This window comes from Amphiprion ocellaris, chromosome 10 (assembly GCF_022539595.1).
Source record: "Amphiprion ocellaris isolate individual 3 ecotype Okinawa chromosome 10, ASM2253959v1, whole genome shotgun sequence".
NCBI classification, from domain to species: Eukaryota; Metazoa; Chordata; class Actinopteri; family Pomacentridae; genus Amphiprion; species Amphiprion ocellaris.
In genome coordinates this window covers 11787517-11807698 of record NC_072775.1, presented here as the reverse complement: position 1 = coordinate 11807698, position 20182 = coordinate 11787517, and the positions used below count along the sequence as shown (strand labels likewise).

The 20182-nt window shown below is 39.1% G+C and overlaps 1 protein-coding gene across 2 annotated transcripts; it reads right to left on the bottom strand.

Moving 5' to 3' along the window:
* Positions 1-1824: 1824 nt before the first annotated feature.
* Positions 1825-19704, bottom strand: ccdc18 (coiled-coil domain containing 18). Of its 2 annotated transcripts, none has more exons than XM_055014006.1 (26): positions 19635-19704; positions 18242-18426; positions 17699-17856; positions 17327-17433; positions 16907-17035; positions 16542-16638; positions 16332-16453; positions 15850-16129; positions 15526-15613; positions 14826-15043; positions 13956-14066; positions 13687-13818; positions 13310-13444; positions 12365-12442; positions 12089-12205; positions 11807-11974; positions 10112-10254; positions 9128-9291; positions 8678-8891; positions 6902-7001; positions 6658-6795; positions 5155-5295; positions 4801-4938; positions 3620-4000; positions 2801-3529; positions 1825-2036 (listed from the first exon to the last, which is right to left on the bottom strand). In XM_055014006.1, the coding sequence occupies exons 3-25, from the start codon at positions 17825-17827 to the stop codon at positions 2819-2821; spliced, it is 4041 nt and encodes a 1346-aa protein (XP_054869981.1). In that variant the 5' UTR covers positions 17828-17856; positions 18242-18426; positions 19635-19704; the 3' UTR covers positions 1825-2036; positions 2801-2818. The 2 variants fall into 2 exon arrangements, with proteins under 2 accessions (XP_054869981.1, XP_054869980.1); XM_055014005.1 differs by having other exon boundaries at positions 19179-19677.
* Between the last annotated feature and the right edge of the window lie 478 nt (positions 19705-20182).

Here is a 20182-nt window from a genome sequence, read left to right as displayed (position 1 = left end):
ATATATGACCTTAAATGACATGGAACACATGATTTCACTGTTACTTTAGCTTTTATGCTGTCTTAAAGTCTGATCTAAATCATGTTGTACTTAATATTAAAGGAACAGTTCAGCACGTTTTAGACAAGTTGTACCCAAATAGCCACAGCAAAACAAATGTACCTTTGCACACTGAACTTTGGACATTAAACTTTATTTTGCACTGTGAGAGGTTTTTTTTGGCACCTTATCTTATTCCAAATAAATCCTCTTTTGATTAGACTCTTTTAAACCTAACATGCACTTTAAAAAAAGTTTCCTGTCTCTATCTATCTATCTATCTATCTATCTATCTATCTGTCTATCTGTCTGTCTATCTATCTATCTATCTATCTATCTATCTATCTATCTATCTGTCTATCTGTCTGTCTATCTATCTATCTATCTATCTATCTATCTATCTGTCTATCTATCTATCTATCTGTCTATCTGTCTATCTATCTATCTATCTATCTATCTATCTATCTATCTATCTATCTATCTATCTATCTATCTATCTATCTATCTATCTATCTATCTTTAACACAGTGCTCTGCAAATAAGCAAAGTATAAAACCACTATATGCGGTTTTAACAGGAGGTTCTGTACTGAACTATTTCTTGTCGGGCTGCAGTGACTTCCTGGACTCTTTTTGTCATGGTCAGGTTGCCAGGCAACCAGCAAACCACTTAAGAGGTGCTAGAAGGCCGATTCTGTTCGTTTGTCCATGTTTCCAGTATTTGTGCTGACTTAAGGCAACTTAATTTACATCCTTTACTCAGTGAAAGCAGCAATACAGATATGTAAAAACTTGTTCTGTAAGTTACGCATGAAACTGAAGCAATTCAGCAAAACATAAAGTCATTAGAATATCAATAATTACTGTTGTAGCGGCTGGAAGTTTGAACTACTTCAAATGTAGTTATACAAACAGGGACTGTTGATAAATCTGAAAGATCAGAAGCTCAATAACATGAGATGAAAGAAGAAATAAAGGTCTGATACATAAATCTGTTTTTTTTTAGTTTTTGGTCTTTGTTTGATCTTTGATTTTTGGCAAAATATTGGATCATGCGAACATTTACTGAAATGCCACCATGTGAAAAGTTTAAAGGAAAAAAATCCCCTCATCTAAAATGTGACTTTGACTACACTGGTTTTTGTGAGACATCAGAAGCCTAAAAGGTCGCAAAACACGGCTTTAATCTTTAACAACGTGTTGTATTGTAAAAGTGTGTTGTATTATCTGTTGTGCATCTGAAAAGTTATCAGGAGATAAAACAAGATAGGAAAGTCTTTTTTTTTTTTTTTTTAAAGAGAAAATGCTAATAAGAACTTCAAAAGGGCAATTGGTCTTGTGCAGATACACATGACGACAGAATCTGCAATTAACAGTAGGAAAGTGTTCCACATACGGCACCTAACTTAAACTAATTTCTTTTCACACAGCTATGGCTAAACTCATACAAACAATCATACTAGCAGTTAATCTGGTGAGTAAAAAGCGTTGAAGGAGTTAAACTAATCCTGAAACTCTGTAACGGCCAAACATTTCTCATGTTCTCGTTATGTAACCATGTGAATGCAAAATCCAATTTAACCAGCCTGAGCCTGTGTTAGATTCAGCGTTCTGAGCCAGAAAATTCCTCCCCTGGACAGCAAACAGCCAGTTGTTCTGGTAACACGACCCCACAGAACCCAGCAGCCTGGGAACATCTGAAGCGGTTCTAGTGAGAGCCGAGCCCAGCAGTCCTCTGGAGAGCAACTACCAGTTAACATGATAAAGAATAAAATAACACAGAAAATCTTAAATAAAAACTCTTTAATTCGCTTAGATAATTTAAAACTCTGTACAAATATATAAGAATATTGGTTATGAAAAGATACAACATGATGAAATACAAAACACACCAAAAAGACAGATTTAATAAATATGAGACTACGTTGCATGAACACAGACACAGAAGGACACCATCGATGTAAACAGCTCTTCTTTACTACGCTCCTTGACGTCCCCCTAAAAGGGAAAAACAAACATGTAAGATACAGATTTTAAAGCTCTTTTATTTGTTTATAAAACTTTAAATAACTCTGTTCCTTCCCACGTCAGAGATATATTTTTTTTATTCCATGTTCCTCGTGTGTCCCATTAAAGTACCAGTGAGGCTGTCTTGTGTTTTTATGCCCCTGAACCGTTGAACATACTGTCTCTTGTTACTAGGATGTCACGCTATCTTAATATTTTGAGAAGGAAATTGAAGAGCTTTCTTTTAAATCTGGTTTTCAAGTCTCTGAACTCCAAGCAGAGTATTTTTTGCTCCTATCAGAGAACTCAAAAATGTCTTTTTTGCAGAATGTAAAATTACAATGCCACAAATCATAAAAGAAGAAAAAAATGTTTTTATTTGTTTTCTGGAAAAACACCTGGGATCAACTACAGGTGTTATCAGCAACACTTGAAACAAATGTTGACTCCACATACTATAATATGCTATGCTTCCATTCTTGATTTGCCTTATTTGCCATATTTGCCTTAATGGCTTCATGGTTGCACCAGAGATTTAGCTTTTTACAAAATTTGGTGGGGCAATTTTTTTATAATTTTGTCAATAAATATCAGAAAAAAGAAATAAATACTAAAATTCCCAAAGTCCAGCGTGTTGATTGACAATCCAAAACCCAAACATGTACAATGTCATAAGACAAAAAAACTGCAGAATAACCTCAGCTAAAAAAATGACAGGTTATCAGTATCTGATCTGAATAAATGTGTGTTTTTACCTGGAGTGTGAGGTTGTGTCAGGTCTGCGACAGGTTTGTGGAGCTCCATAAAGAAGGATCCTCCTGCATGGCTAACGTCTGATTAACGAACCTCAGCATCCCTGTCAGTGAGCTCATGTCCACTTCCTCCTCCTGACCCACCACAGTGCTCTCAGAATCCCTCCTGGACTCACTGACATGCTCATCTCCTCCCTCCTGCGTTGAAATAGCCTCCATGTCAACGTTTTGTTTGTCCACCATGTACGTGAGCGGGTTGAAGGAGAGGTCAGACGCTGCCGAGGCCTCGGTAGCAGAGAGGCCCTGCCAGCTGTGGTCCACTGTGTCTGAGAAAGAGGAATTGGAAAGTGAGGAGGACTCCCACGGCTGCTTGCTGCTCAAAGCGTCCCTCAGTGTGGCCTTCAGGCTCAGAGGAAGGTCCAGGGAGGAGTCGATGCTGCTCTCAGACAGGTGAACGGCTGAACTGGGCTGAAGGTGTGTGTGGGCAGTAGGGGATGAGCTGGTTTGTGTGTGTGTTGGGGAGCGTAGCAGCACTGAGTGAGCACGTGAAGGAGAGTGAACTGTTGTTTGGAGCTTACTGGGGGAGGAAGGAGGAGAGTGAGCAGGGAAGGAGTGCTCTGGAGTGAGTTTGTGCAGAGAAGGGAGAGAAAGTGTGTGATTGAACAGATTCTGTCGCTCAGCAGCTCGTCCCAGACTGGAGATTCTGGCCTGGAGACGAGTCACCTCTGACTCCTAATGGAAGACGAGAACAGAGACTTGGATGAAATATCTCAAAGAACTTCCAGCGTGCAGCTTCTATTACAGTAACACTAAAAACTCTACCTTGATGAGCAGGGAGTCAGTGGAGGTCTGCACAGACTTCTCAGAGGCGTGTAGCTGGACTCGGGTTTGATTTAACTGGACGGTCAGCTGCTCCAGCTGGACATGTAATCGGCTGTTGTGGACTCTGCTCTGCTCCAGCTGGACTCTACTCTGAAGGAGCTGAGCCTGGCTCTGGTCTAACTGTGCTTGGAGGTGACTGGTTTGGTTCCGGGTGCGATCCAGCTCAGTCTTAGTTTGGTCCAGCTGGGCTTTGGCCTGCTCCAGCTGGATCTGGCTCTGCTGAAGTTTAACAGTGAGCTGCTCCTGGGAGGAGCGCATGGAGGAGGAGATCTGCTCCGACACTTTGAGGAGCTGACCTCGGGTCTGCTGCAGAGACTCCAGCTGGGTGGGAAACAAATGGAGGAGCTTTTTACAATGAGAGGAAGATTAAAACACCAGCTGAGATAAAATGACTTAGAGGTGTGTGGATTTTATCAATACAGTGGCGATTAGTTGATTGATGATAAGCCACTATATTAACATGAATTTAATGCTTCTTTATGATGCATCAGCTGAGCCCTAAGAAGTTAATAATAACATCAAAATCATCAGCAGGAACTAAGATGTTCTCAGCAGTGGGTGAAAGAGATGAGGAAGAAACAAGGAGCTCATGATGCATCACTCACATTTGTCTAAAAGAAATTCTAAAAATAAGGAAATGAAATCAGACAGACGCAGAGATGATGAGGAACAATAGTGACGACCACAGAGCCTGAGAACTCCTTCATTACACAAACAGAGACTGACACAAGAGGCACGGACAGAAATTCTGCTGAGCAGAAGTCCTGTTGCTTCATCAAGATAACACTGCAGGACGCGTCAAGTTAAAACTTTATCAACAAATCTGCAATTCTAAAAGTGCTTTAATTGCACACTGACGGTGGAGATTTTCTTCTGCACACGCACGCACGCACGCACGCACGCACGCACGCACGCACGCACACACACACCTTCCACTACCGGATCAGCTGCCCATTTCCGTATGTGCAGCGGCATGCACGACAGCAAGTCTACTTGGACAAACTGCCCGAAATGCGTTGCCAGAGACGTTTCAGGGATTTTAACTAAACAGAACTTCCTATTGGAACATTTACTGCGTTAGATGGAAGACACCAGTCATGAAGCTTCAGCTGCTACTGTACCTCCTTGCTGTGCTGCTCCCTCTCCAGCTCCAGCTCCTGCTCCAAAGATGCCACCATGCTGTTCAGCCTGGCCTCCGACTGCAGCCAGTCTGCCTCCTTCAGGGTCAGCTCCTCCTCCACACTACACAGCTGGGCCTCCTGCAGTAAAACACACCACGACCGAATTACTGGCAGTGAAAACACAGCAGGGATGCAAAGCTAAGATGCTCAAGTTCTCTGGTGAATTCTGTGATATTTATGAAATCTTGTTTTGGTTCTTTTCTTGACTCAAATCCGATGCCGTTTCATGACTGTCATAGTGTTAGCCCTAGCTGAGTGTAGTTGCAGGATGAATGGTTTCAATACGATCAATACCGTCTCTTTGGTCAGCAGTTTGGTGGAGTCCAGCTCTCTGCTCAGAGCCTCACAGTGACTCTGAGTTTCTTCAAGCTCTTCTTGGACTTTCTGAAGTTTCTGCTGATAAACATGGAGCTGCTGGCTGAACTCCTGCGACTCCTAAAACCATCAACACAAACATACACAGGAGCAGACATCAATACAGTGTGATTATCTACATCGTAACACATCTCATTTCAGGTGTTTGTTTCTATTCTATAAACTGCTCTGCACCAGATTTGTTAAATCACGCAGATTATATTAGACTGTTCATAATCTATGACATTTCAACACAAAATAAATGAAAACGAAAGTTCACCCTTTCTATAATCAGGGTTCACAAACCATCTTACAACTAGAGGAAGCTTCCAGCTGGTCAGTTAGGAGAAACTCCTAAAAATAAGGAGTGTGTTGATCCTAAAGCTGAATCCTCCTTAATGTGTAAAGCACTGAATAGATTTCATGTTCATCAATGCAGAACTTGTGGACTCTGTGTTAAATGGTACCTCATTAGAAGACAAATGTTTATCAAGGCAAAAACAAGTCAATATTCTAGTTAACATGATGCTAAAAAAAAAATAAAACATTTGAAATAATTATTTATGTATTTTCTTTAGTGGATATGATTTAATACCTTTTACTTTCAAGTTAATATGCAATAAAAATTTATCAAATTATATTTTGAAAATAAACTGTATATACTTTAATCAATTTTGGACATTTAAAAAAATCTTTATTTAATAATCTGTTAAAAAATATACTTTAATTTGTTTAACTAAATGCAACTTCAAATTTTTATTTAATGCATATTTGAATATAAGGGAAATTTAATTGTTTTCAGTATATTTTTTCATCCTATCACTATAGTCACATAGGGAAATTTGGTAGAAACGTATAGGAAACCTCCTGGCGGTGAGACAAAACACTGTGTGAATATCTCCACACAGATCAGACAGTGAGGTAATAGATAAGTGCAGGCAGTGGAGGCAAAAATGATTTTTAATTACGAATAATTAGTGATAACTGTATTACTAAAATTACTTATTGCTTGTTAATTCATCACATGAAAACACTACAATCCATTTTGCTGCACAACAAACTGTGCAATAATGAAGAATGCTGAAATGGGTGTAAGCTTGAATGAACTTCTACCTGCTGGTTATTGTGTTGTTTTTTCAAGTAGAGCTGCACACTTTGAGTGAACCAAAGGTTATATTTCACACAGAACAGAACAGATAACACTTATTACTCACATTTGTATTGTTTAGTACACATCATTGTGGGATGTCAATCACTTCTTTCTATCTTCCTATTTTTTTTATTTTAATTTTGCCTTCTCTAATGTAGTTGTGGCTTTTCCCCAAAACTTTTAATAAAAAGCCCAACTGTTCTCAAAAATCATTTTCAAACGTCTATTGTAGCTGACATAGCAACACATAAACCACATTTTCTCGCATTGTGTCGCTCTCTGTGAGTCCTGACCTTCATGTTTCTGTCTGTGAACTGCCTCTGTGCCTCTCTCAGCTCTCTCTCTCTGGCTTCCAGCCTCTGCTGCAGAGACTCCACCTTCCTCTCCATCTCCTGCTTGTGCTCTTTGATGGCCACATCCAGCTGGCCCAGCTGAGGACGACAGGAAGAAAAAAGAAAAAGACATGGCAGTAAAACACATTCTGCAAGTTAAATTAAACGTACATAAATCATGTGATGGCGTGCATTTGTGTCGTACCAGCTTTGCCCTCTGTTGGAGCTCCCCCTGTCTTTCCTTCAGTGCATTGTCCATGTCTAAGACCTCGTGAGTTCTCTCCTCCAGCTCCCTCTGGGTCTCACTGTAAAATCACACAAACATCCTCTTACTGAGAAGCTTATCAGATACCAATCTAATTAACATCTCGCTGCCTTTCTCACACGTACAGGAGCGTGTGACTGTGATCTGTATCACGACAACTGCCTAAATTCTGTATAAATCATCTGCATGTCTCTGCTTTAACTCCCAGCATGTGATCTTTTCTGTTTCTAGAACAAAATAAGAGAATCTAAGCAATGATGGAGAGACCAACAACATGTAGCATCCTGTTTTATCTCCTCCAGTGGAGTGATTAATGTACAACAGCCGCACACTGTGTTGCAAAACGTATGTGATTTAAATGTACACAGTTTTTGTCTGTCGATGTTTTAAACTGAAAATATTACATGACAAAGAATATGTGTAAATTACTTGTTTTAAATGACACATTAAACAGTAAGCTCACCTTTGATAAAGACAATAAATAAAGAGTCATATATTAAATCTTAAACAGCATGGAATATTGTCAGAATAAAGGCACACAAGTCACATGTCAGCATGTTAAGACATTACGTATTGAGCTTCTGATAAGACTGTTTCTGCGTTCAAGCCTCTACTTGCGTTGGCTGAGGCTTGTTTACCCGCTGTAGTGCTCTGTCCCTTCCTATTTTATTACACCCGGGTCCCATAAAGCTGTTCAAGTGTCATTCTATCACTCTTCTGTCTTTTATTGGCATTATCTATTTATACCACGCTTTTCAGCTGAGCTTTAGAACACTTGTGCTGTAAACTATTTAACTCATTACTGTCTGGTCAACCAAGATTACAGCTTAGGATTATGATTTTGGGAGCTAATAATTCACACCTTGCAACAACATCAGGACAAATTAATTAAATACTAACTTTGTGTTGTACATGGTATTCATGGTAACTCTCCTTGCTGCAAGTTTGTCCACTTTTGGGACTTCTTTACCAACTCGTCATTCACAAGTGATGTGTCTCACTGACTGACTCGCAGTTTGCACATTTACTGGAAACATTTTTACCCCAACACCTTTCAAGACACTGCTGGTGCCGTATCTACATTAGCTGGGGGAGGGATGGGACAATTATTATTATATGTCATCTAGGCTCACTTCACAAACTCTCCATAACCCGCTAACAGACATTTAGTTTTTCGGTTTTGTTTATGTTCAACATTATAGCAGCGTTTTGTGTTTTTAGAAATACTTCAGCCTTAAATATCAACTAGCTTACTACTTACTCCAAACTCATTAATTCTCTTTTTCACAGATGTTTGAACACCACCACTAATTTGTAGGACCTGATGGAATTTATACCCTTTAAACCCTCAACTGCGCCTCACTAATTGTTTGCTTTTAGGATCTGAAAGAGCTTTTGGACTTGGAAATGGCTTTACATCAGGCTTAACAAGCAGATTCGATTTGAGAATAAAAAGCAATGACATTATGAAGACATGCATGTAGTTGGGACAAAGTATGAGACTTTTAGTGGGAACCTGAAACAACAACAAGGTCGATGACTGTGTGTGTCTGTTGTTGTGCTTGTGATACACATGTACAATGCGGATGCTGTGCAAAACACAGATGAGTCAGACGCAGTGGAGGATGTTATCTGAACAGCACAGCACAAGGAGGTTTCCTTCCATTCGAAACTTGTTCCCTGCGTGCAGAAGAATGTTTCGCATGAGAGCCTCACCTAAGCTGAACAGTCAGTTTTTCCACTGAGGCTTGCCGCTCATCTGAAATGGTTTGGGTTCTCTGCAGAATGTCCTTGAGTTCCTGCAGTTGCTCCAGAGTGTCCGCCAACTCTCCACGCACAGTTTGCAGCTGGCCTTCCAGGATTTGGACCCGCTGCACACAGCCGAGCCGATCTGCCTCACAGCGGTGGAGCTTTTCCTCAAGATCCACAACTGGGAGGAGGGAGAGGGGAAAGAGAAAAATGATGAGACAAAGACAGACGGCAAAGGAAAACACGAAGCAGTCCAGCTCCGCCTCAGAGTCTGGGTTAAGTTCCTATAAAACCATCACAACGTAAGAGCTAATTCAGTACAGCGTGTTCTGTTCTAGGTAAAAGAGTCTGTCGTCTCTAAAAAATGTTACATTTAGGTAACTCTCACTAAAATTACACCACAATTACAAGCCTTACCCATGTCACTCTTGCTGACGAGTTGGCTCTTCGTGTGGTGCAGACTCTCCTCCAGGCAGCCGATCTGAGAAGTCTTGATGGTGACGTCCCTCCTCAGATGCTCCAATTCTGAGTCTTTACACACCAGCTCCCCTCGACACTCTTTCATCTCTGATGTGAGATGGCTGCAGCAGGTAAAGATCAAGAGCGACATATGCTTAAAACAAACAATATACAGTGTATTTGAACAGAAGTTACAAGTCTTAAGCGAGCCAAACAAATCTGTTTTTAAATAATCTGCTTCAATAAAGTGATGATAGGATGCTGAAAAAAGATTACAGACAGCATTAAGCAGGGTACACACCACATTCTTTACTATTTCCAGACATTTTCTTACCTCAGTGTGAGCATGGCTCCCATCTTAGAGTAACAGAAGAAAAACCCAGCAGAAATTTTCACGGGTCATTTAAACACCCAGCATGTCCAACATTTTCTATCCAGCTTTAATAATCACAGAAATGAAACTAGCCAGCAGCCCTGCAGAGTGAAATTACAAGTAAGATCCCCACTTATATACACATATTCCTGCATCATGGGGGAGGTAAGGGGAGGGCTGTTTCACGCTGAAAGACAAACGGGATCCAGTCTAATCACAAGATTGTTTCCCAAAGGCGTTTGATTGTATTGAAGAAGAACAGTACACTAGTAAAAATATCCAGAACACACAAGCAAACAAAAGCTCCATACAAACTGCAATAAACAGCTCTAACTACACATTTTACTACAAGTTTAGGGGAAACATAGTTTTTTCATCAGTGTAGTCAGGTCATTTACAAATATGTGGCATTAAATGTAATATTAAGCAATTCTATTACATGACACGTTTTTAGTCTTAAAAACGGGATAAGTCACACATCATTGTCTTAATACATGAAATGAATCTGATTGAACAAATAATGCATCTTCTGTCCTGGTAAGTGTCCCTGTGCGTACAGGTGTTCTTACCTGACGGACTCAGAGAGTTGTGCGTTTTGCTGCTTCACCTCCTGCAGCTTCTTGTCTTTCAGCTGAACGTCCTGCTCTCTGTTCCTGACTTCATCCTGCAGAGATAACTGGGTTCGTTCCAGCTGCTGCTCCAGACTAGAAACCTACACACAGACAGCACAACATCAGTACCCGCTTTGAAATCTATTTAACGCATATGTTACTGTTGCACAGTACAGACCGGGAGTTATGAGTCAAGAACCTTTGATGACTTTATCCCTATGGCAGTCACATCTCTTGTTTGTTACCCAGATCAGACCTTGGTCTATAGAAGCTCCACATTGCTGTTCTTGTTCTCTGCTCACTGAACGAGAACATTTTGTTCTGTTTGTCGTGAAGGACAAAAAGTACAACCAGCAATAAAAATGTGCTGACCCAGAAATGAAATCACAAGCTCAAACCACTGTTCCCCTCAAGCAATGGTGCAGCTGCCCCACAAGTCTGTGACTGATGAAGGGTGTATCAGTGCATATCTACATGGTACCCCACGATTCATACAAGCACTTTTACTGGCACTCCTAAAGCTCCTGATGTGCTTCTGTTTTCTGTTCAAACCTTGCTAAGAAAAATATTTTTTCACTCTAGATATTAGATGTATTATATTCTGTGTATTCCCTTTTAGGTCGCTGTTTAAACTTATTTTTGACTACAAGTATGAATTATATGAGTCACAGTCAGGAACAAAGGACAGGGCTACTAATGTTACATCAGGTAAGACAAAAAAGCTTTCAAATTGGTTACTTCTGCCTGGGTTCGGGTCCAGCATTTCTCAGCTCTGCATGGATCCAGCTTTCAAATAATGTACAGGGTTGCTATTATTTTGGGTAGTATATTTTTAGGTCTTTCTGGGCTCAAGCACAAATTTTTAGATGTGCGAAAACCTTTTGTCCAACATAAGGACATGAAAAAAAATCTTTCTGATATGGTTTTATGTCCACTTTTGATAGATTGCTTGACAAAACAAAATAATGAAATTGTAAAAAAAAACAAAAAAAAACAAAGGTCTGTGTCCTGGAATTTCTATATAAATTAGGAGTCAAGATATCTAATCAGATCAAACACTAATTGTCCATAAACAGTGCAAAAGTAAATCAAATTTAAACCTGGCTGTAGAGGGGCTTTTGTGCGATCTAAAGATAAATCATGTTTATTTTTTCTATCATTATATCATCAGATTTAGGTAAATCCACTGCAGCCATTATTTTCTACAGCCATCTGAAAACCAGTGAACCTAACTTGATTGTTAAAGATCGTCTTGAAGGTAAAGAAAATATAAATGAATAAATTATGGATAGTCCTAAAGAAAAAAATCACACACACATCATCTAACTGCTAATCGATACATATACACAACTGGTAGAAAATGGAAGAAAAAACGATAGTCCAAATACTGAATATGTGCTGTTTAGAGTCATTGAAAGCAGAGGAGAGCATAAACTAGAACGAAGGAACGTTTTAAAATGATCCTATTCAGATAATTGCATATTATTTTTTTGTTTATTCAGTGTATTAGTAATTAACTCTAAAAGACAATCGAGCTGAAATATAAACAATCAAAATGCTGACTAGCTAGTGTCACTTTTTTGAAAACAAAAACTCGTAAAGTATTCAATACGTACCAGGTATCTGAGAAAGTTTTCTCTGTCTCTAACTTACCTGTCTCTGCAACTGACTCTGGCTCTCCTCCAGTTCAGAAACTCGAGAGGTGCTCTCGGTTAGCATCGTCTGCTGCTGCTGGAGAGAAACTTGCAGCTGCAGGTTCTGCTCACTGGAGCTCTGACAAACCAGACTGCTGCCGTGGAGCTTCTCCTGCAGAGACGACACCTGAGGAGGAGGGAGCAGAGGTGAAGACATACCCAAGAAGTGAGCATTGCATTAGGAACAGGAGGTCAAACACAAAGGTGCGTATAAAGTTTAATGAACTATTTAAAAATGTACCTTTTCATTGCTCTTCAGCAGCTCAGTCTCATAGTTCTTCTTCACCTCCTCCATCTTCTGCAGGTATAAGTTCAGCTCGTCTCTACACGCCGACAGAGACGACTGTAGTTCATACACCTGTTGTATAAACATAAATCACTGATGGTGAACGGTGTATATTCACTGGCATTAGCGACAGCAGGAGCAGCTGTGGTGGGATTCACGACTTATTCTGGATGCGTTTACGCAGTTAAGTCTACTTGTGCTTCCATTTTGTTACCAGTTCCTTGTACAAACCTTGGCGGCCGACTGAGCTGCCTGCTCTTTGAAACTCTGCAGCAACTCCTCATTGTGTCTGGCTTCAACCTGCTTTTCCTGAAATTAAATTTAAAAAGTAACGATACAGTAAGCAAGAATGTGAAGCTGTTTGTATGACTTTTCATTACCAATGTGGAAATGGACTGCAATAAAACATAAAAAATGCAATGTTCTATAGCATCCCAGTTGCCCACAGCTGATTGTTAGACGATTTCTTTGTAAAGGTCTTCGGATGAATTTTCAAAATTAGAACCAGAAAAGCCTTTATTGTGAAGTGAGTATGCAGAAGGAATTTGACGTGGTGTATAGAGAGCAGTACCTATAGCAACAACAACAGACAGTAAAAGAATAAATATACAGATCTAAATCTGAGAATTCTTTAATTAAAAAAAAAAAAAAAAAAGTTACAAGTAATCTAAAGGATGTAACATTTATGTCTGCTCCCGAAGGCCATGACTCAGTGTCTCTCTTCTGCTCATCTACAGCACACAGGCAGCAATTTCCAGGGTTAAAAAAATCAAAAAGCTGAAGTCTATCTATAACAGATCCAGACTTCCAGCATTTCATACATAACAGACCTAAGGAATCAAATGAGTTCACTTGCAAAGTCAAGCTCTCTGTTGCAAAGTCAAGCTCTCTGTATCATTATTTTCTGCAGAATTGGTTTCTGGTTGTAACACAAGCAACGGTGTAGAGTTACATCCAAGCCATTTTAAGGCAGGAAGGGATTATTTTCTTTGGGAAAAGAAGAAAAAAAAAACTAAATATTTAACTGTGATGCAGAGAGATAAGTTTTTGTGGGGTTTAAGTAATGTCTCAAGAATGACTTTAAATGATCCATCCATGAACAGTATTCCCTGTAATGCATTTGTTTGAAATGCAACAAATAATGCACTTGTGGTCTCACAGTAGCAGAGTTCTGACCTGTGTGAGCTGGTCTAAAGATGTCTGCAGTACAAAAGCTGCTTTCTGAGCTTCATCTCGCTCCGTCTGGAGTGAACTCAACTCCTGCTGCATCTCTAACACCTGAGATTGAGCCTCTTCAACAGACAACTGTAACTGCAGAGGACAGAAAATATTATTATGACAGTATAATATGACAGACAATGACTATCAGCTTTGCGTGTTTTAGTGTTTTACTAACTTAAGGCACAAATTATCTGCATGTCCTTCATTAGCTTTTGGTAATAGCATATTTAATAAACATAAAGCATTATCTACGGTACTATTAGTGGTTGAATAAATGTAACATTAACTCAACAGTAACAGGTAAAAGCGAGCAAAACTAACTTATTGATCACCATTTCTATTCTTTGTTGCTGCTCCGTGAACTGATGAGCTTGAGATTGTTTATACTTTTCCAAAGACTGCTGGTGCTCTCTTTGCTTTTTGGTCATCAGTGTCTGGTAATGCTGCAGAGAGCTGGTCTTTTCCTGTAATTAGAAATAACAACCAGACTGTAACTTCCCTCTTACTCTCTGGCAGTAGTTTGATGAAGTCAGTATGGAAAAAAATAAGAACCATGACAACATAAATGTTCAGTTTTTGTGTGTGTGTGGGTGTGTTTTACCAGCAGCTGATCTTCCAGCTCAGTGTTCTTCAGGGCAGCCTGACCGTAAGCTGAAGTTTTCTCCTGTAGCTGTTTCTCCAACGCAGCGACTCGAGCACTTTTTCTCTTTAACTGAAATGAAACACAGAGAAAAAGCCAGTGAGAATGGCAGATAATCTGTAAGAATCATGGACCTCTCAAAAGTTCTTTAGAAAACGGACTGTGCATGTGCTCAGATCTGATGCTGGAGTCATTGTGAAGCACCGAAAATATCAAACATCCCACCGCTGTGTGTCAATGACTGAGTCAGTTCTCTTATCTTTAAGTTGCATTTGATTGGTTTGATGGAAATTATAAAACATTTGAAGAGTAGAAAGACTTAGAGCTACAATGTTGAGGTGCATGCAGACTCAAAGCGAGTGTAAAGAAGATTCTGAGATTTGATTCCAAACACTTGGATAATCAAATCTTGGATAATGTGACTGAACCAACTGTCTCTGTCCCTGGTCTTCACCCTCCCATCCATTTGGTACCATTTTTGGGAGCACATAAACACAAATGAGTGTAAGTTGCCTTGTGTGCTTAGCTTATTAAAGTAGGTAACTTAGTCTACAGCCATGAAGCCACTAAAATAATTCCTATATATGGAGTGTGCCTAACTTTTTAGGTTCCTTTAAAACAAACTCAGGGCTGAGAATACTGCAATTTTTTCCCTATTTTTTAAAATCGGTCACATTTGGCTGGTTGGTTAAAACACTGTTCTATGTGTTGGACAAAGACAGCACATATTTATTATTGCGTTAATTTGGACAAAGTAAAAAAACAGGACGGTAAGAAAATAAGAATAAAAGTAAAAAAGTGATGTGAGAGGATATGACAAAAGTGCATTGCCTCTTTCTCTGTGTCAGTAGCTTGGCTGACTTTGTCCAGAAGCTCTGTGTGGAGGTTCTGGTAGTGGGAGGCTCTCTGGGCCATGGAGCTCTGCAGGGAGCTGATCTCCTCCTGTGCTCGACTCAGACGCTCCTGAAGCCGCTCGGTCAGGCTGCTCTGCTTCTTCCGCTCAGCTTCTATCGACTGCAGCACTCGCAGCAGCTGCTGGTAGCCTTCACCTGCAAAGACACAGAGACAGGGAAAGAAATTACTGGAATGCCTCCGTTTTCCATATTTTATATTAAGGTAAAGTATGTTCAGGCATATGGGTTCTGTAAAGCATCTTGAGAGAATTGTAATTGTAAAAAAATTGAATTGAAAGTGAACTGTATGTGGCACTTCCCCTTTAACACCCTATTTCGACTTTCATCTAAATTGTCACACTGTATAAACTTATTTTTAAGATTTAAAGTAAGTTGAACAGAAGCATAGTAAGTAGAAAATGGCACCTTAATTTCTGTGCCACTCTGGAGACAGAAGTGAGACTTTCCCAATATTATATATATATTATCAGATACTTCTCTCTGCAGAGACAACTAATTCAGATCTTTTTTAAATAAAAGATTTTGATAACATCTCTTCTCTGAGTCTTCACAACATCTATTAATAGGCATAGATATCACATGACATAATGATGACTTCATGAGGTTTTTCAGCTCACCTGGTTTTAGTTTCAGCAGGTGTGCAGTTCCTGAATAGTCCACTTGGGGCAACATGCAAGGACTGGCACAGAGTGGACCCATGACACCCTTGAACGAAAAAATGACATGACATTTACCTCTAAGGACATCATTCCCTGCACAACATCAGTGATAAATAAACTGACTTATTTTGGACAGATGCTGTAGCACCAAACCAAGACTAAGGAAGCAAATAATCTGATTATGTACCAAGACCTTGGCTCAAACATTATGGAAGATTAAATAACATGACATGGGAAAACAAATGACAATCTGAGTGTGTGTATATATAAAGGTCTCTCCACCTCTCGCAGATGCAGCAGGGACAGTATGGCCTCCAGGCCGGCCAGCTCTGTCTGGCTCTGTTGAGCCTCCCTTTGGCTCTGGGCCACTCTCTGCTCTTGACTGTGGGTCAGATTCCGCAGCTCCTCCAGCTCCCTTCGCAGAGCAGCCATCTCCCTGCACTCTGCACCTCGTTCCACAAGCTGCCGCTCCAGATGTGAGGCCTTTCGTTCAGCCTCGTCAGCTTGGGTTTGGAGGCCAGCAGCAGCAGCCTTGGTCTGCCTCAACTCCTCCTTCAGCTGGCTGGGAGACAGACACGGACAAACGCTGTTGATTAAATAAGTCGTCCAACAAATCAAAGTAATTTATTTTGAAAGACTTCAAAATAGAAAATGGTAAATTAGATTATGATTAGAAGTCCTCCTTATTTTTATTTCTGCATACAAATATTAAGAAACTCATGTAACAATGCAGGGAAATGAGACAATCAGTCTCATGTGAGTACCTTATTGTTTGGCTCTGTTCAGACTTCTCTCTCTCCAAAACAGTAAACTTTATTTCCAGCTCTTCTTTTTCTCTGTCACACTCAATAAGACTTTCTTTTAGTTTGCTCTCACTCTCCACCACCTAAAAACACAAATTAAAACACATTGTCGGAATCAACATAGGCAAAAATTAGATTACCAGTGAAATAAGGATTTTTTTTTTAAAGTACCCTGTTAAGCTTAATGGATAAGGAAGCCTTATAATCTTTGAAAGCTTCTTTGAGTTGCTCTGCATTTTGAAGTGCTTGGTTCCTTTGCTGTTCAGCCCTGCAATGGATAGTTTGGAACATACATTAGTAAAATATTACGAATGAATCCTAATCCTCAATCTTTAATGAAAGTCTGTTAGACAATGGAAATCTGAATGAGGGCATCTGATCTTCAAGTTAATCCCTTCATTTAATTCAACTAAAATTGTTTAATTATGCTAAACAACCACAATCAAAGGCTATTGTACCAGATCAATTCAAATGCTACTGTAAACTGTACTCTAATGAAATGAAATCAAGTGCAGAAAACCAGATGAGGGCATCACCGTTTCCCTAGCGCCATCTTGTTCTCCAGCTCCTCTTTGAGCGAGTTCAGCTCTTCAGTAAGTGTTGCAACCGCAATGTCACTGTGATCTGCTGCTTCCTGACAACACTCTGCCCTCAGCTGTGCCTCCCTGCAAAATACAGACAACAGCACATTACTACAACAATAAGGCTTGGTTTCAGTTGGAGGTTACTGTAATAGTTTCAAAATAAAAGTAAATGTAAAATGTAAATCATTGAAAAACAGTCCTAGTAAGACTGCTAACAACAGAACTTACACCAGAAGTCTGTAAACAATTCTAGTTTTATGAAGGAATGACTGAACTTTACAGATCATTACACAATCTTAACACAAATTCATTGTGTATAAATAGGCATGCAACGGCCTTCTAAAAAAGTACTTGCTGAAGTGATGAGGTTACTTTAGTTCTTTGGCCTGAACTTCCAGTTCTGCTTCAAGCTGGCGAATCTGTTCACTCATGGCAGCCACATTGTTACTAAACCCAGTCCTGGGGCCTCTGAGGCAAACCTGTAAAAGAAAACACACACAGCACATGGATCCAAAAGACTTTCTGTTTGTTCACCTGACAGATATTTTTTTTTAAATTATTATTATTTATTATTTAATTGTTGTATTGTGACATTTCAAAGAAAGACATTAAAGCATTCTCTTCTTCTGATGTCTAAACAAAACACTGATTTCACACTATACACTTTTGCAGGTACAAGACAGTATTTTAAGATTGCAGCACCTTTCTTCACACAAATCTTCTGTGTAGGGATGAGCGTCATACCTGAGACATGGAGGTAGCGAGTTCATACTGCACAGCATCTAAATCACTGATGAGCTGCTCATCCTGGAAGGTGAGACAGTTCTCCTGTCGTACATAGCCCCTCTTCTTCCTCGCAGAAACAGACTCCATCTCTAACGAGTGGACTTCAAAGAAGCAGGCTGAATAGAAGGAGAGAACACAGATGTGAATGAGATTCCTTTGGTTATGGTGAGGAGTATGGAGTGGTTGAGTCCTTTACCTTTTAGTTATGATATTACAATAGTTCTGTTAATTACCAAACATCTTATGAACAATATTACATTTACAGATTTCTCTTTAAACACAAACTGTTTCACAGACCACATTACTGCATAACATTAAAATATCTTAAACGTACTACTTATATAATTACACAAAATATAAATAAAACTAAAGTTAATCTGACAGCATATAAAAGTGGTTTAATCTGTCTATGCATCTATCAGTGGTGCAGAGAACAAACATTTTATAGTCTATCTCAATGCTCATTTTTCAATGCTTTATTCATAAGTATCTATTTCTCACCTCACAGCTGGAGTAGGGTGGATAACTCAGTTGTACCACTGAGAGGCCTGCCCTGACAAACACAGCCTGTCTGTGACAGAGAAATCATCTGAAGTATGAAGAGCTTGTAGGATCAGAGAATCTGGACTCTGCTGAACACATCCATCATCATGACCTCCGACTGACTGTACAGGAACCAGTGGGGACTGCAAGGAAATCAAAAGTGAAGCATACAATGGTCAAATACAAGTTAATCGAATCTGATTTGAATTTTAAAGAAAACACACATGCAAAATAAATCTATTCATCACAAATGGACACAACCTCTGCACTCTAGTAGATGTTAAGAAATACAAATCAGACCCACTGTATGGTAGAAAAGATTCTTCTTTTCTGGGACACAGTTGCACATAAAACAAATTTGCATATATTTATTATATGCTTAAAAGAAATACAATCCATGTTTATCTTTGTTATGCTAGTTTCTGTTACTTGTGTAACTGTAACGTGTTCCTGCACACTGATATAGCAATGCGCATCAATATAGGGAGAAATAAATTGTATTAGCAGCTGGCTAATACAATTTACTCTGACTCTAACACTGCAGCAGCATGCTGGAATTAATTTTCTATTGTCATTTTAAATGCCACTTAAGAAACAAACCAAAGTGAATGAGGCTGCAGATGTTTGATGCTTGCAGGAAAACAACTGTATGTTTGCTAAAAACTGTTTAATGTATTAAGTTTCTACAAACTGGTATTCAGAAGAACAAGTTAATTTGAAAACTAAATATCAACTGAAATGAGAAACACTGACATAGAAATGCTTGTATTGAAAAAAAATGTGATCAAAAACGCACTGGCACTGAAAATATTGTACAGAAAATATTTTTTTAAATAAAGCTTTATGAGATCTAGTGTTCAGAGTTGTGGTGCTCATGCTACTACAGTTAGCTCACCTTACTTATTGTGCCACTCTTTGCAGGCTGAGCTCAGTTAATCGAAGTAGATTCTTTAAACTGATTGGATTTTAGTTAATCTCTCTTCGTCCTCAGACATTATAGTAACGAGTCCAAGTCGATCTCCAGTTAACTCGCCCAAGTAACATTTGCAGCTTGTGTGAACAGCTTAAAACGTATATAAAACATCTAACTAACCCACTATCACACAGCTGTGTCATATTTACATGTTTTATAGCAGAAATCAGCAAACAAGCTAGCATAGCAACGTTCGCTAAATGTAAACAAAGATGCTCGCAGCATCAACAGGTGGCTAGCTAGTTAATATTACTGTCGTTCATGCAGCAAAAGCGACCAAGCAAACAACAAAGAACGTTTATGTATTTAAGTAAGCTAATTTTGTTGTCTTGGTGTTGTAAAACACGAAGTAATCGAAGTAAAATCTTGACGATTTACCCAGAGTAGACGCAGTGAGCTGAAATGTAGCCTGAGCAGTTTGTAATTTCTGAGCTCCACCCACATCCCAACAACGTGCTTTGTGATTGGATATCGCTAAGATGTTCGTAATCTGATTGGTGGACGGGATTGTCAATGATAGCAACCGCGAACAACGGCGCGTCGTGTCCTTTAGGTTCAACATATATGTGTGGAGTAGTGAGACCCAAATTGCAAAAATAAATCCATAAAAGAATGAGCAAATAAAAGTGGAAATATAAAGACGAATAAATAAAATAAAAAATAAACAATGTTGCTATATAAAGAAATCAAAAATAAATCCATAAAAGAAAAGGCTAATAAAAGCAGAAATATAAAGACAAATAAACAAAATAAGAATAAAAAATAAGAATAAATGTGGTTATAAATACAAAAAAAGTGGCAATATAAAGCAATATTAATCAAAAAACGAATCCATAAAAGAAAAGGCTAATAAAACCAGAAATATAAAAACAAATAAATAGGAAATGTGTTTTTCCTTTGCTTTTAAAGCAACATTTAATGCGACA

Excerpts from the sequence above, each read along its gene's own strand:
- ccdc18 (XM_055014006.1), bottom strand. The coding sequence starts at position 17,827 with ATGGAGTCTGTTTCTGCGAGGAAGAAGAGGGGCTATGTACGACAGGAG. Across the intron at positions 11,975-12,088 it reads TGCTGAAGAGCAATGAAAAG|GTGTCGTCTCTGCAGGAGAA; the intron begins GTACATTTTTAA and ends CCTCCTCCTCAG. Across the intron at positions 5,296-6,657 it reads TCACAGACAGAAACATGAAG|GAGTCGCAGGAGTTCAGCCA; the intron begins GTCAGGACTCAC and ends TGATGGTTTTAG.